General features: G+C 37.6%; 1 protein-coding gene and 1 long non-coding RNA gene across 2 annotated transcripts in view; both read left to right on the plus strand.

Annotated features, from left to right (window-relative positions):
- LOC141381173 (uncharacterized) overlaps window positions 1-11,892 on the plus strand; it is a 70,085-nt gene extending 58,193 nt beyond the window's left edge. The window contains exons 4-5 of the long non-coding RNA XR_015480638.1: window positions 3,863-3,946; window positions 9,731-11,892. This is a non-coding gene — a long non-coding RNA (uncharacterized LOC141381173). The remainder of the gene's footprint in view (window positions 1-3,862; window positions 3,947-9,730) is intronic.
- A 2,960-nt stretch (window positions 11,893-14,852) lies between these two features.
- rprml (reprimo-like) lies at window positions 14,853-17,110 on the plus strand. Its single transcript, NM_001098771.2, is given in 1 exon segment — window positions 14,853-17,110. A coding segment is annotated over 1 exon segment (345 nt). The 5' UTR covers window positions 14,853-15,131; the 3' UTR covers window positions 15,477-17,110.

The raw sequence follows: 17,110 nt of genomic DNA on the forward strand, positions 1-17,110 counted from the left end.
GTTACAATGGTCTTTCATCTCCTTTTATGCTTGAACAACTAAATGAATTCTGTTTAACTGAATGTATTGTAATTACATTACAACATTGATGCTGTAAAAACAACCTTGTAAAATTGAAAATAGTCACATTAAACTTTCACCAAAAGTTTATTATTGGTTTTAAAAACTCTATCTGTACATAGAGCCCATTAATTGAGCAGGAATTCATGAAAAGGACATAATATGGCTTGAGTACGTCAAATTCCTAAGAAAAGTATAACCAGGGTTATTTTGCCATTGCTTAGCAGCAATAATGAACTGATGAAGAGTCCTCAGTCTATCTTAATTGCTTCACTCTCTTCAATAAATCCTAGTATCAATTCTTGAAGCACTAGAAAAGTAAAACCTTCTGATGTGTCCTGTTAATAAAGGCAGTTAAACATTCAGAAGCCCATGGCATTCATTATTCCTCACGTTATTCATAGTTGAATATCCCTGCAGAACATTGAGTTTTGCGATCAAAGTCAGGATAAATGGAGACATGTCTTCAAGCTCACTTTTTAAGCAATGCAGTTGTTTTTGGATCAAATTGTTCTAGCAAGAAGATAACTGTCTAATGCGCTGAAAAGCACTCAGCTAGAAAATTGAGTTTGGTTATTAGATCAAATGCCACTTGCTGGTCAGACGCTGAAGAAACAGAAATGACTCGGTGCTTGGAAGTAAATTATATGTGTAATATACAGAACCAATTTGGCATTATTAATGGACACTAGAAGGGTTTTCAGAGTATTCTGTAGGGCATGACACCAAAGCCAATCTCCAATCTTCATTTCAAGTCATGTGAATAAATGTGGTATTTTCTCTACTCTTTCTGTCTGCATTATAGTATGCTGTTTTAAAGGGGTGGTCTACTACAATATTATTATTTATAACTTTAGTCGATGTTTATTGTAGCTGTGTGGACATAAACAATATCTCTGAGTGTAATACGCTCAAAGTTCAGTGCAAAGGGAGACTTTAGCCCCTTTCACACAGTGATACCGGTAAATATCCAGAAAATTTCCGGAACGACTTAACCGGTAATTTAAAAAAAGCACTGTTCACACAGGCAAGGACGTTACGGAATTTTTCCGGAAAAGTCCATTCACTCATCCATTCCAAAATACCGGTAAATTATGACATCATTAACCAGAAATGAGCTCTAAATGGCTGCGCTTGTATTTGTAGACATTTGACTAAATTACAAACTCTGTGGATGGAGAAGTATTGTGAACAACTTCGATGAAAACATATAGAGAAACACTTTCGCATGTCGAGATGTAAGTTACACGATATGTGTGTGTGCTGGGCTGGCGCTCACCAGCTGAAGCACTGCGTCAAGCCACTGAAGGAAGCTGAGCTTGAAGGTAAACAAACAACGGCTTATCATAAGCATCTTATCGATAATTATTTACACAGTTGGCATTAAGAAGAATCATGTAAATGTTATCTGACTAACGTCTAGCAGCTAAAGGTGTCTAGAAAAAAAATATTCAAAGGCTTTTTTTTTTTAAAACCGCGCAGATTTGAATGCGTCTTAGTGTTCTGATTGGCTAGAGTAGACGTCTCACGTCAGCACGTAATGTTACAACTTCTCTTTCCGGAAAATAGCCGGAACGAATTTATCGGTATTTTCAAAAAGGGCCTGTTCACACATACAACTTTTCCGGAAAATTGCCGGTAATTTTCCGGAAAGGTCTGTATGTGTGAAAGGGGCTATTGGCTTTTACAGTGTTAGCTTAGCAAAGCTTACAGCGAATGAAGTTTTGGGACTACAAAAAATACATCTGGGCTAGTGAGATCACAAGCACTTCAGGTTACGTGCATTCACCACACGCATACACCCCGCGCAGCGAAGGGGCATGGCCAAAGGTGCTGCAGTGCTATAGCAGAGGAAACATTAATGCTGTCCAAATGCTGCTATTTCCACAGAGCTTCTTCTGTTTCTGTATTTGGGCTTCCAAAGGACACAACATAAAGAGAGAAGTGCTTATAGTTTAATTTTAATTATGAACCAGAGAATTAAATATATATAAAGATGTAGCTAGCATTTGACAAAGGACAGCTTCCAGAATCTCTCCCTGTTCAGTGCTGGATTCGGCAAAAACTCCTTAAAGAAGGAAGTAGCTCCAACTATAATAGACAAATCTGATTGTGAACCATAACCTGTAAGTATTTTATTTGTTCAAATTGATTTAATACATGAATAGTGTCTAGTGTTAAGGGTATGTTGTAGCGAGGACATAAACAAGGATGTGGGACAGATGGATGGATGGATGGATGAATAGATAGATAGATAGATAGATAGATGATAGATAGATAGATAGATAGATAGATAGATAGATAGATAGATAGATAGATAGATAGATAGATAGATAGATAGATAGATAGATAGATAGATAGATAGATAGATTCTTGTAAATTATTGAGCTTTCTGTAATAAAAAAAACAGCCTTTCTATTGAAATATTAACCAGCACAACTGTTTTCATTTTTATCAACATTGACTAGAGAAATGTTGTTTAAGTCAGCTTGTCCTCCTCAGGCATAAATGATATATTTTTTAATAATTGTATGATAAAACAGAAACAAGTTATTTTAAATAATTATATTTCAGGACATTACTGTTTTATGCATTTAAATAAGTTTATTTTATTCAAAATCAAGTGTTATTATTTGTTCATATAGTTTTTAATAATTTTAGCCCCTCAATAACTGCTTTAAATGGTGTATGTGTAGTAATCATGTTTGTTCTTAAGACATGGCCACTTTTTAAAGAGTAGTGTATTTTGAGTAAATTGAGACCTGCTTTGCCGTTTCCCTATTATGAAGAAATCATGCAGCCTTTTTCTGACTAAGACATCTTTGTACTGAATGGAACAGCCCCTATCATGACATATCTCTATAATTCCCTTATAAAGGAAGGAGGTTTGGAGAAATAATGAGAGTTTAAAAAAAAAAAGGTCGACCGGTGGGGTCTGATTAGATCAATGCTAAAGAAACCGCAGATACCACTAGACCCGCCAACTCCTCACCCCTTCTCTTCTGTGCCTCTCTCTCTCTCTGTGTTTCTTCTCTCTCTGGCCTGTTGCTTAGTTACTGCCTAGTGTGCTGGAATTGTGGGATTGTTTTTGCGAGCGAGATGTGGAGGGATAAGCCACAGTACACAGGCTTGATCTGCGCCATTGTGGGCACGCAGGTGTTTGCGTTTCAGTTCTCCTGACAATACTTCCTTAATAATATCACCCATGACACCACTTTTCTTCATACACTCTGTGTTTAGAAAGAAATACCTAATAGATGGCCAGAGCTCCAGACCCGATCCGAGGGTCAGCGTGGGCTAATAACACATAATGCCTGTTTGGATTGGGCTCTGCTGGAGAAACTGATCTTTGACCACATGCAGCGAGTGTGTGCGATGTGTTCTCCCAGAAGAGAGCTGGAAGGAGACGAGAAAGCAGCAGGAACAATTAACAGCAATGGTAGAAAGCTTGTGCACTGAACTCTGCTGTTTAAGGTCTCCACGCTGAGCGAGCCTGTCTTAATTAAAGCATCATTATCTGCTGATCTCACCGATACACAATGTATTCCTAAAATAGACAAAGCTGAGTGAACTAGCTGCTGGAAACATTCCTCATAGATCTTGGTCCATATTGATATGATTATATCACAGCTGCTGGAGATTTATCGACACCACAACATGGGGGTGCTCTGGATTGTGATCTCATACCTGTCAACTCTCATATTTTTCCTGGGATTCTTGTGTATTTTACAATTCTATCATAATATCATCCTGTAAAGTTATTTTCCCATATTTCTCTCATATTTTTGATCTTTCTATGAAGGGTATCAATAAACATCGAGGAGCCGATGTTCCCTATTCGCAAACCATACCGCCGATCCACCAGGGACACCTCTTGCTCTTAAATGTGAGTCTGCTCAATGCTTTCATTTTATTTAGGCATGAAAATGGTAAAGTCTACATAGGATACAAAGTCAGCCGGCGATATGCATATCAATTTTTGGTTTTAGGGTTAGGGTAGGGGTAGACATTAAAAAATACAGTTTATTGGGTAATTTAATATATAACATAAATAATACAAGTTACAGGGCGAAGCAGTGGCGCAGTAGGTAGCGCTGTCGCCTCACAGCAAGAAGGTCGCTGGTACGAACCTCGGCTCAGTTGGTGTTTCTGTGTGGAGTTTGCATGTTCTCCCTGCCTTCACGTGGGTTTCCTCCGGGTGCTCCGGTTTCCCCCACAGTCCAAAGACATGCGGTACAGGTGAATTGGGTAGGCTAAATTGTCTGTAGTGTATGAGTGTATGTGTGAATGTGTGTGTGGATGTTTCCCAGAGATGGGTTGCGGCTGGAAGGGCATCCGCTGCGTAAAAACTAGCTGGATAAGTTGGCGGTTCATTCCGCTGTGGCGACCCCTGATTAATAAAGGGACTAAGCCGACAAGAAAATGAATGAATGAATGAATGAATACTCGGTACAACTACTGTTTTTACGTTAGGGTGATGGTTGGGATTAGGGTTGGGGTGGGGGTAGACGTTAGTAAAACCAATTATTGGGAAATTTAATAAACAACATGAATAATTTTCGTTAACTTCCGGTCGCAACCATATCTGATCTAGCAACAACCCATGAAAACTGAAAACACTTTGAAATAAATATAAAAATGGCACGATTTCATTCCATTACAGCCTCCGTTGCCCCTCCAATGCAATCCATAAAACAGTCCGTTCATGTAGCGGTGCGTGACTGTCAGACACGCTCCTTACTGATAAATAAATGCTGTTTCCCAAACGGGTTCTGTACAAGCTATTTGAAGCAGAGCGAAAGTGGACACTCTGGGTTTTGGGTGCGTGTTTGAACAGACATAAACACATAATAATAATAATAATAATAATTATTATTATTATTATTATTATAAAAACATCTAAAAAAAAAAGACCATGGTGGGTTTTCTTTTAAACAACTAAATTTGTCTAAAAATGAGCATAAAAAATTACGACAGCACTACTTTTAAAGTGTCAACTCTGTTATTTAATGTAATCAAACGAAAAATCGAAGTAAGAGATTCATTCGCTGCTCTTTAATCAGACTGTTTAAATTATACAGTCAAGAAAATGTTAATGAGATTTTAGATGACTTGATTCAATTTCTTTATAATGGCTATTAATTTAAATAGGCTAAACTATAATTTGTTTGCAGCTTTTTCTTATGTATGCAGTTTATTCTTTTCTTTGTAAATAATAATAGTAATAAAAATAAAACCTATTACTGACCATTTCAACTGTTTATTTACAGTGGAACGTGTATGAAAAAAATTATACAATGTACAATGAAAATTATAGGTGAATTGAATAAACTAAATTGGTCATAGTGCATGGATGTGTGTGAATGTGAGAGTTTATGGGTGTTTCCCTGTACTGGCTTGCAGCTGGAAGGTCATCTGCTGTGTAAAACGTATGGAATAGCTAAATTAGAGACTAAGCCAAAGGAAAGTGAATGATAAAGTGAAGTGAATAACAAGAAAGCTTGATCCAGTCATAAGCCTAAGCGCATAGTCTCTCACAGGACATGACTAGTCTTAAGTGATCACTAGTCTGTCTGTATAAACTATCTATTTCTCTGCTAAAAAAGAGCTTAAACCAGCCTTGGTTGGTTGGCTGGACTTAGCTGATCGACCGGCCTGGTTTTAAAGGGGTTTTGGCCATTCCAGGCTGGTTTTCAGCCATTTCCAGCCTAGTCTTAGCTGAACAGGCTGGGAAATGACCAGCTAAAATTAGCTTCACCAGCCTAGCTAGGCTTAGAGCCCAGCTAAAACCAACTATTTACAGCATAAACCAGGCTGGTCAAGGTGGTTTTAGCTGGTCATTTTCCAGCAGGTTAATATGTCATGTATGTAAAACATAATGAAAGACATGGAGAATCTAATTGTACTTGCTCTGAGAGAGAGCTTTTTTAAAAATAAATGAAGTGTGCAGCAGAGACTCTCTCAAACAAACTCATGTAAAGCCAGAACCAGATGCGAGCGGCGCACACAGCATCATGCTGCAAGGTCTTCTGGTTAGAGCTAGACTGCTAATGCACTCTCTGGGCGATCACAGCATAGTGCTATTTAAACAGAAAGAGGAGGATTTAACCCAGACTACGTCTCAAAACGATGGTTAGAATGTGATCTATTCAGAATGAGCTGCAATTAATTATAGTAAAAGAAAACACAGAGAACAGTGCGTCCTGTTTAACTCTGCCTATCTGTTTGTGTTCGTGCAATTCTTTCTGTTGAACTTTGCTGATAGTTTCTCTGTGCAATAGCAAAAGGGAGTGAAGCCTACTCGGTTGCTAGGGGACATCATCACTTAAATTGTGTTGCTAGGCTGCCAATACCTTCAGTTAAGTGGAAACATCTCCCCACTTTTCTGACCGGTCACCTGCAAGCTCCTTCGTCTCCATCCATGCATCTCAATACTTTTCCTGTCATTCCTGTTTTTTTTTCCCCCTAGCCAAAATAACCAACCATCTGTCGCTATGCATAAAGGTTGCCTGTTGCCATGGAGTGTGAAGATCCCTCTGCATCTAAACATGTGAAACATACAGTATCACAGTTACACGCTAGGCTCGTAGGAATAGCAAAATTAATTAATCATTATCTAACCAGGATGATGAATAATTATGCATTGTAAACCGCAAAAGAAAGCACAAAGGGAGTTAGTGATGTGTGAAGTCCACTGAAGCCGTGTGGGAGATATGTAGATATGAAGATTTAAAATAAAAACACTAATGCAAGCGAGTGTCACGATGGCGCAGTGGGTAGCACAATCACCTCACAGAAAGAAGGTCGCTGGTTTGAGTCCTGGCTGGGTCAGTCGGCATTTTTGTGAGGAGTTTGCATGTTCTCCTCATGTTTGCGCGAGTTCCCTCTAGGTGCTCTGGTTTCCCCCACAGTCTAAAGACATGCGCTATAGGTCAATTGGATAAACTACATTTTTAATAGTTTACAGTGCATCCGGAAAATATTGATTGCACTTCACTTTTTCCACATATATTACGTATGTTACATATATTGTTACAGCCTTTGTTGCAAATTTATAAAAAATTGTTGCAAATTTATAAAAACTAATAAAAAGCTGGTCACACTTTATAACAAGGTTGATTAGTTAATGTTAATTAATGCATTTACTAAAATGAACAAACAAAGAACAATACATTTACTATTGTATTTGTTCGTGTTAGTTAACGTTAGTTAATGAAAATACAGTAGTTCATTGTTAGTTCATGTTAACTCATGGTGCAATAACTAATGTTAACAAGCATGGACTTGGATGTTAATAATGCATTAGTAAATGTTCAATTAGGATTAATAAATGCTGTACATGTGTTGTTCATGATTAGTTCATGTTAGTAAATGCATTAACTAATGAACCTTATTGTAAAGTTTTACCAAAAAGCTGAAAAATCACATGTACAGAAGTATTCACAGCCTTTGCTCAATACTTTGTTGATGCAACTTTGGCAGCAATTACAGCCTCAAGTCTTTTTGAATATGATGCCACAAGCTTGGAACACCTGTTTTTAGGACTTTTTGCCCATTTCTCTTTGCAGTACCTCTCAAGCTCTATCAGGTTGGATGGGAGGCAATGGTGTACAGCCTTTTACAGATCTCTCCAGAGACTTTCAATAGGATTTAGGTCTGTGTGACCGACTCGGTCCCAGTCATTCCCCTCGCTGGCCAGCAGAGGTCATCATCACCGGACTTTTAGCATTACGTCATCCCAATGACTGATTGACACACACACATCTGCAGCTCATCCCATAATCACCACATACACCTTATAAGCACCACAAACACTCACCTCAGTGCGAAGTCTTGTTCTGTCCCGGCTAACACTACTGAGCGTTTCTGATTCTTGCCTGCTTTCCCGTTGATAACCCCGGACTGTTTCTTGACCTTGTATCGCCTGCCGCCTGCCCTGAACTTTAGCCTGTACATCGACTTTGATCCTCGCCGCCTGCCTTTGACCCATGCCTGAATACTCACCTTGTGATTGCCTGCCGCCAGCCCTTTGACTAACTACAACTGTGTTTGATGTGAGTTCGCACACGCTTAACATCTGTTTATTAAACTCTGTTTAATAAATATACTGCAAATGGGTCCCTCTGTGTCAGACCCTTCGTTACAGTCTGGGATTTGGCTGGGCCACTCAAAGACATTCACCGAGTTGTTGTAAAGCAACTCCATTGATATTTTGGTAGTGTGCTTTAGATTATTGTCCTGCTGGAAGATGAACCGTCGCCCCAGTCTGAGGTCAAGAGCACTCTGAAGGTTTTTATTCAGGATGTCTCTGTACATTGCTGCATTCATCTTTTCCTCTATCCTGACTAGTCTTCCATCGATTGCTGCACAGATGGTTGACCTTCTGTAAGGTCCTCCTCTCTCCACAGAAGAACGGTGGAGCTCAGACAGAGTGACTATCAGGTTATTGATCACCTCCCTGACTAAGGCCCTTCTCCCCTAATCCCTCAGCTTAGATGGTCGGTCAGCTCTAGGAAGAGTCCTGGTGCTTCCAAACATCTTCCACTAACGGATGAGGGTCGCTGTGCTCATTGGAACTTTTAGAGCAGCAGAATTTTTTCTGTAACCTTCCCCGGCCTTGTGCCTCGAGACAATTCGAGACAGTGTCGAAGGTCTACAGATAATTCCTTTGTCTTCATGCTTGGTTTGTGCTTTGACATGCACAGTCAACCCTGGGAGCTTATATAGACAGGTGTATGCCTTTTCAAATCATGTCCAATCAACTGAATTTACCACAGGTGAACTCCAGTTAAGCTGCTGAAACATCTCAAGAGTGATCAGAATGTACCTGAGCTCAATTTAGAGCTTCACAACAAAGACTGTGTACTTATGTGATTTTTCCGCTTTTTTATTTTTAATAAATTTGCAACAATTTCAAAAACTCTTTTTACATTGTCATTATGGGGTAATTGTGTGTAGAATTTTTAGGAAATAAATGAATGTAATGCATTTTGGAATAAGGCTGTAACATAAAAATGTGGAAATAGTGAAGCGCTATAAATACTTTCCGGATGCACTGTATGTGTGTGAATAGGTGTGTAGGTGTTTCCCAGTGTTGGGTTGTGCCTGGAAGGGCATTCGCTGTGTAAAACATATGCTGGATAAATTGGCGGTTCATTCCGCTGTGGTGACCCTGATTAATAAAGATACTAAGCCAAAAAGAAAATGAATTAATACATGCAGAAAATGTTGGAAAGCAAAAGATGTCATTTATGCGGTGTTGAGAAACAGCAGTGCGGTCTTATTTCTAGCAACAACTGAGCTAATTGTATTCAAAATAATCATCTTTAATGACCACGCCATAATGCTGATTGTAGTTTGTCTATAAATGACCATTGCACAAATTAATTAAACGCTTTTGTAAAACCAGGAAACAATTATTTTTACAGGCCGGCTGTCTGGCAGGTAGAAAACAGACATTTACCTGAAAGAAGAATAATCCTGTAATCCTGTTTTTATTATTTCAGCACCTCAATTAATTGAAATGCATTTTTTCTCTTGATTTGGCAAAGAAAGTGAGGAATCAATAGTGTTCGCACAACACCTCGGCTTTCTCAGAAAAGTTTGTTCTGGTTTTATCGACACTTCGTTTTTCGTTTCTTAATTTATCTCCGTCTCTTCTCTCCCACAGGTTTTTTTTTCTGTCAGTGTGACATTTGCCAGCCACCGCATACCCGCCCGCCACCCGCGCGCTCAACAAACTCGCCTGGCAGCATCTCTTGCGCTGTCCTCACTTTTTCAAATTATTGTCACAGTCTCACTGGAGAGTACTGTACTGTGTGTAGATCAATGTTTGTTTCATAATTCTAGTGATATTTGGATCTGCATCAGACCGGTCTCTGGGGGGAGCAGATGTCGTTTTAACCTGTTTAGACCTCAGTTTCAGTCAAGCAATCATGGGCAATTGCTTATCCAAACAATGAAAGTTGGATGAAATTGGATTCGGTGTTGTTTTGGTCTCAGCTGAAGTTTGTTTATTCATTCATTCAGTCATTCATTCACTCATCAAAGTTAATTTCAAGATTATTCATCTGTTCCTTTATTCATTCATTCATCCATCCATTCTTTCATTCATTCATTCATTCATTCATTCATCAAAATACAATTATCAAAGTTCATTCAATTATTCATTCATTCATCAAAGTTTATTCATTCATTTAAAGATCTTTCTTCAGCTCATTAATTTATTCAAAGTTCATTCATCACAATGCAATTATCAAAGTTCATTCATTCATTTATTCAGTGTTCAATGTTAATTTAATAAACAAATAATTGAATGAACAGTGAGTGAGTGAGTGAGTAAGGGAGGGAGTGAGTGAGTAAAAGCATGGCTTAATGAACTTTGAATCAACAGATGAATGAATGAATCGTCCCTTACTCACTCACGGTTAATTAATTAATTCATTCATTCTTTCACTCACTCACGATTTATTCATTTATCCATTTGTTCATTCAAAGTTCATTAAGTTATTCTTTCACTCACTTTCTCCCTCCCTCGCTCTCGGTTCATTCTTTCACTCTCGATTCATTCATCCATTTGTTCATTCAAAGTTCATTAATTATTCATGCATTCGATCATTTTTTTACTCCCCATTCATTTATTCATGCATTGGTTTATTCAAAATTCATTAAGTCATTTATTCACTCATTCACTCCTTCCCCTACTCACTCATGGTTCATTCATTCATTCATGGATTTGTTTATTCTTTCACTCTCCCTCATTCACTCATTGATTCACTTACAGTTCATTTGTTCATTTATTCAAACACTCACCCATCCACGTTCATTCATTGAAAGTTCATTCAAAGTTTATTCATTCATTTATTCATGCATTCGTTCATTTTATTACTCACTCACTCAATTCATTTATTCATTTGTTCATTCAAAGCTCAATAATTAGTTAATACATTTGTTCATTCTTTCACTCACTCTCTTATTCACTCACGATCTATTAATTTATCTATTTGTTCATTCAAAGTTCATCAATTCACTCACTCAAGGTTCATTCATTCATGACTCATTTGTTCAATGGTTTGTTTGTTTCTTTCATTCATACATTCATTTATTCATTAAGTTCATTCATTATTTCACTCACTCACTCAAATTTCATTTATTCTTTTAACGTTCGTTCATTCAATTATTTTTGCTGCAAAATCTTCACTGATTTTTGAAAACTAAATTAAAGAATAACATCCATGCAGTTCATATTTCAAGAGTGCAAACAATTTTAGTTGCATTATTCAATTCAAATTGCATTGACACCTTAATCTCTGCTCTAACCGCTGATTTTAAAAACGTTGAGTTGTGTCGATCATGTAAAATATAGTACAAAAGTTATTTTTTACTTTCACTTATTTTGACATAACCTCAGTATTTTTAGGAGCCACAAATAACCCTAATAACTTTATTTTGCTTGTCGAAGTGCCAGTAGCCTCAGGATCATGAACCACCACAGACCACAATTTCAAAATAAAAATTTTTAAATTTATGCTGAAGAAAAAGTCATCCACATTTTGAGTGCCCTTAAAGAGAGTAAATGAACAGCTAATTATTTTTATTTATTTTATTTCATTATGGTGAATTATCAGGTTTAATTTCAGAGTTTTTCATTAAGGCAATACATTGCATGCAAAAACACTGTGTTATTTATCCGTCTTCTTCTTTTCTTTTCTTTTTATTCTAATGGAAATAAATTATTTTGACAATGATATGAAGAGATTTTCAAAATCCCCTCTGTAAAAACCTCGGACACTAATAAATGCATGGGGTAAAATTAAATAAAAATTTTTACCTTGACTTGTTCAGATTTTTATGCTGGAAATGTTTGCCAATTAGTGCATGTAAATAGTGCCTCATTTGCATAACCAACATAGCTTCATTTTGTTTTGTTTTTTATTAAGAAAAAAATGCAATACAAAAAAAATTCTTAAAGTAATCAATAAACTGGTGAAGCATAATGATAATTAGTCCATTTTCCTTTTGCCCAATTCATCTGCAAAAGTGTGCTACTTGTTAATCCCAGTGAAGTGTTCAAATCAGTTAAATCACTTTACAAACAGACCCTTAAAGTATTACATCGGAAGACTAATAGGTCTTGATCATTGTTGTAATATAGTACCAAAAACATTACTTATTGAACTTTAATAATATTCAACATCTGGCTGATGTTTGCTTGATTTTTAAAATGATTGGTCATGCTCCACCTTCTTTGTGAGACACAGATATCACACATAATAGAGGCAGAACTACATGATCAGTTAGAGAAGACTGTGCTGTACAGTTTAGATGCACAACATTGGCATGATCGTTCTTAGTTATAGCCATCAATAATAATTATGGAAATACTCTTTGTATTAAATAGAGATATTACAAATTACTCAATGTGTAAATATGAGCTAAAGAAAAGGCTAACAGTAAATGCAGCTTGTAATTATCTTTTTATTACACTTTAATAGTTTTATTGTATGCAACTCTGTATGCGTCATGCCACTGTGTGTATTTGTGTGTGTTCATTTATACTTACCTGTATTTTAGATTTTATGTTGCTTTTTTTTATTATTTTGACGAGGGGAAGAGATGAGAATTAATGCTTGGGGCTATGACTTATTTACAGTTTTTACTTTTAATTAATATGCACTGTCCCTGTTACTTTTTAAATTGCAAAAAGAGACATCCACTAGCGTAAATGCAGGGTTAGGACGAGTCAAGATGAAACGAAAAGCCTCTTAAAAGCACTTTCTTCAAACGATCATAAAAGTGCGTCCAGCTAGAGCCGTGGGCTTCTGGTGATTTTCCAGAGCGATCATGGGCTGACATTTTTTGACCACTGGATCAAGTCCCATTGATTAGACCATCTTCTAGAGCTCTGACACACACCGGTCTCCCTGGCGACATCTCTTTTGCTCCCTTTTTCTGTCTCTGTCGCTCTTGCAATTTGGAAGGCAAAGAAAAAACAAAAAATTACAGCTAGGTTCAGTTGATTCAGAAATAGCGTTGAAGTGCATGGTAAATGGCTGGATTAAAATTGAAAAATGATGTTGATCATTTCTTTACAAATTTGGGGTTGAAGTTTTATTTGTCATTGATATTCATAGCACTTCACTTTTTCTGCATTTTTTTGTGTTGCAGCCTTTATCCAAAATGGATTATATTTATTTATTTCCTCAAAATTTTGCACACAATACACCATAATGACAATGTAAAAAAAAAAAAAAAGATTTGGCGGAAGGTTACAAAAATTTCTGCTGCTTTGAAAGTTCCAATGAGCACAGTGGCCTCCATCATCCGAAAGTGGAAGATGCTTGGAACCACCAGGACTCTTCCTAGAGCTGACCGGCCATCTAAGCTGAGTGATCGGGGCAGTACGCCCTTAGTCGGGGAGGTGATCAATAACCCGATGGTCACTCTGTCTGGGCTCCAGCGTTCTTCTGTGGAGAGAGGAGAACCTTAAAGAAGGACAACCATCTGTACAGCAATCCACCAATCAAGCCTGTATGGTAGAGTGGCCAGATGGAAAGCCACTCCCCACCAGGAATTTGTCAAATGGCATCTGAAGGACTCTCAGATCATAAGGAACAAAATTCTCTGGTTTAATGAAAACCAGGCACCGCTCATCACCAGGCTAATACCATTCCTACAATAAAGCATGGTGGTGTCAGCATCATGCTGTGGGGATGTTTTTCAGCAGCAGGAACTAGAAGACTAGGGAAAGATGAATGCAGTAAAGTACAGAGACATCCTGAATGAAAACCTGCTTTAGAGTGCTCTTGACCTCAGACTGAAGCAACGGTTCATCTTCCAGCAGAACAATGACCCAAAGCACACCACCAAAATATCAATGGAGTGGCTTCACAACAACTCAGTGAATCTCCTTAAGTGGCCTAGCCAGAAGCCGGACCAAATCCTTTTGAACATCTCTGAATAGATCTGAAAATGCCGTCGATTTCCATCTAATCTGATAGAGCTTGACAGGTACTGCAAAGAGGAATGGGCAAAAAATCCCAAAGACAGGTGTGTCAAGCTTGTGGCATCATATTTAAAATGACTTGATGCTGTAATTGCAACCAAAGGTGCATCAACAAAGCATTGAGCAAAGGTAAATGCATGTGATTATACAGTTTTATTTTATTTTATTTATTTATTTATTTATTTTTATATATATAACTTTGCAACAATTTCAAAAATCTTTTTTTAACGCTGTCATTATGGGGCTTTGTGTGTAGAATTTTGAGGAAATAAATTTATTTAATCCATTTTGGAATAAGGCTGTAACAATATATATATATATATATATATATATATATATATATATATATATATATATATATATATATATATATATATATATATATATATATATATATACTCCGCTCAGCTCAGCAATACCCCTGAGTTTTTATGTGCCATTGATGCAGTTAAATTTTCTCTTTTTAATTCCATAAGTATTGATGAGATATTTGCCAGAGATGGGTTGCGGGTGGAAGGGCATCCGCTGCATAAAATATATGCTGGATAAATTGACGGTTCATTCCGCTGTGGCGACCCTGGATTAATAAAGGGACTAGGTCGACAAGAAAATGAATGAATGAATGAATTGATGAGATAATGTCATCAATTCTAGAATTAATGTGGAAAAAGCTTTTCTTTCTCTCTCTTTCTCTCTCTCTCTCTCTCTCTCTTTCTCTCTCTCTCTCTCTCTCTCTCCCTCTCCCTCCCTCCATCCATCCATGCGCGCGCACACATGACACCCGCGCGCATCTCTCCGCTCAGCTCCACTGGCTCCGCAAGTGCCTCGAGCGCTGATCGCACTTCAAAAAGACTTTCACTGAGAGCCAAGTGTGAAAGAGGGCAACTAAACGGGACAGTTTTATCAACTTATCAAGTGAACCTGTGGTGTGAACCGTCACAGATGATTTTAATAGATACTTTAATTACTTTTTCTCTTCATGAAAGTTGCTCGACTCAACAGGCAGTTGCAGAAAGTGAGCTGGTGCCATTAAAATCTACTGCGTTCAGCTACGTCTCTGCTCAGGATGAACGGAACGTTTTTTAACCACACGGTTTTTACGCAAGGCGTTCTGCTGAATCGCAGTCAGGAGCTCGCGGGGACGCTGGTCGACTGCTGCACAGGGAACGGGAGCGAGGTGACCGCAAACGATGGCGGAGGCTCTTTGGTTCTCGCCCAAGACGAGCGCAAACTGTTCGTTACGCGCGTGGTGCAGATCGCGGTGCTCTGCGTGCTTTCGCTCACGGTGATGTTCGGGATCTTCTTTCTCGGCTGCAACCTCATGATCAAGTCCGAAAGTATGATTAACTTCCTGGTTAAGGACCGGAGATCATCCAAAGACGTCGAGGCGGTGATGATAGGACTGAGTTAGCCGCGGGTCACACCTGTTAATAACCGGGCGGAATAAGGCGCGAGTGGCACCTGTTTTTCCACAGGCTGGGATGCAGGAAAATATGCAACTTACACTTTCACTCCCCTTCTGTTCTGGGAAGACAAATCCGATGTGGACGAGAGGTTCCTAAAGTAAATAAGACAGAGGAAAAAGTTGCACGTTTACGAAACGAGAATGTATTCGTCCATGTTTACGTAGCTTTTTGTATTTGAGGTAGTTTTTTCTTGTGCTTTTTTACAGTGCAGTGTTTACACGTTTTTACCTTTTACCTGATAAAAACGCAAAGTATGTATTTATTGTATTTTGTTTGTAAAAAAAAAAAAGTGCAAATCATGACTCAGATTCAGGATTTTTGTCTCGCGACTTGTAGCTAGTTTGGCGAAACAATTTTAGATTTATCAAAAAGTTTTAACCACATTTTAAAAAATGTATTTGTTCACCTAAGTTTTATCGACTCTCCTGCACAATCATAATGTCATATATAATGGAAAGCGCATGAGCAATTTGGTGTTAGCGAGCTAATTTCTGGCTCTAAATTTTTTTAATCAAAACGCAAATCATTTTCTCAGTTTATATGCTTTATAGGTGCAACATTCATCACCGTAGAAAGCCCAAAGTGTATCATCGATACACTCTTAAAAACAAAGTTGAACCAAAGAGGTTTTCACAGTGATGCTATACTAAAATGACAATGAAAAGATGAAAAATTATTTTAAAAACACTTTTTTTTTTCTTCTAATGATTGTTAATTAAAAAAAAAAAACTACAATAAAATAAAAGATTCTGTGGACAGGGTTACATGACTTCTTCCTGGATTCATTGATAAACTAAAATTTCCTAATTTACAATCACATGGTTTTAAACTTTTGTTAATTTTTTAAATAATGTTATGAAGACTTTTGGAAACAAGCAGCCATTTGAAAACAATGAGAGTCAATGACTGCTGCTTTCCAGCATTCTTCAGTATTTCTTCCTTTGTGTTCAACAGACGAAAAAAACTTTAAACAGGTTTGGAACAAGGATGACAGATATTCATTTTTGAGTGAACTATCCCTTTAAGACAGTACTATAAGTTTTGTGATCACAATTTAGCAACAGGTTAAAATAAGTAGCATCAACTTTAAGCATCACTGAAAATCTTACTAAAACCTGTTTACTTATAGGAAATGTTGCATTTAATTATGAAGATCATCTTTTTTTTATTGTTTTGACTTCTTTTAGATTTTACGATTGAACTTATTCAGACTTCCCTAAAGCAGCAACCCTGGTTTGTACAAGACAATCACTTCCAAAAGCATGCTATTTTGTGACTATTGCGCCTTAATTCACAGTTGTTTTGATTTTGAAGATGTTATACTGTATTGTTCTTGGAGTTTACCTTGTGGCTGAGATCACGAGATAATGAGATGTTCGTCTGGGGAAACTTGCACGTTTTCAATGGATTCTTTTCACCCTGATCACAGTGAATGACGGACGTCTCTCCCTCTGCATGCGCAATGCTCTGTGTGTCAGGCACTTTCTACAACCTCAATTGCTGCATGGAGTATTTCGTAAAATCTTGACTTGCAAACTTGAATTAGTGCAGCATGCTTTGAATAAAATTGTTCAAAACA

Source organism: Danio rerio, chromosome 3 (assembly GCF_052040795.2).
Source record: "Danio rerio strain M-AB ecotype USA chromosome 3, GRCz13ab, whole genome shotgun sequence".
Taxonomy (NCBI): Eukaryota; Metazoa; Chordata; class Actinopteri; order Cypriniformes; family Danionidae; genus Danio; species Danio rerio.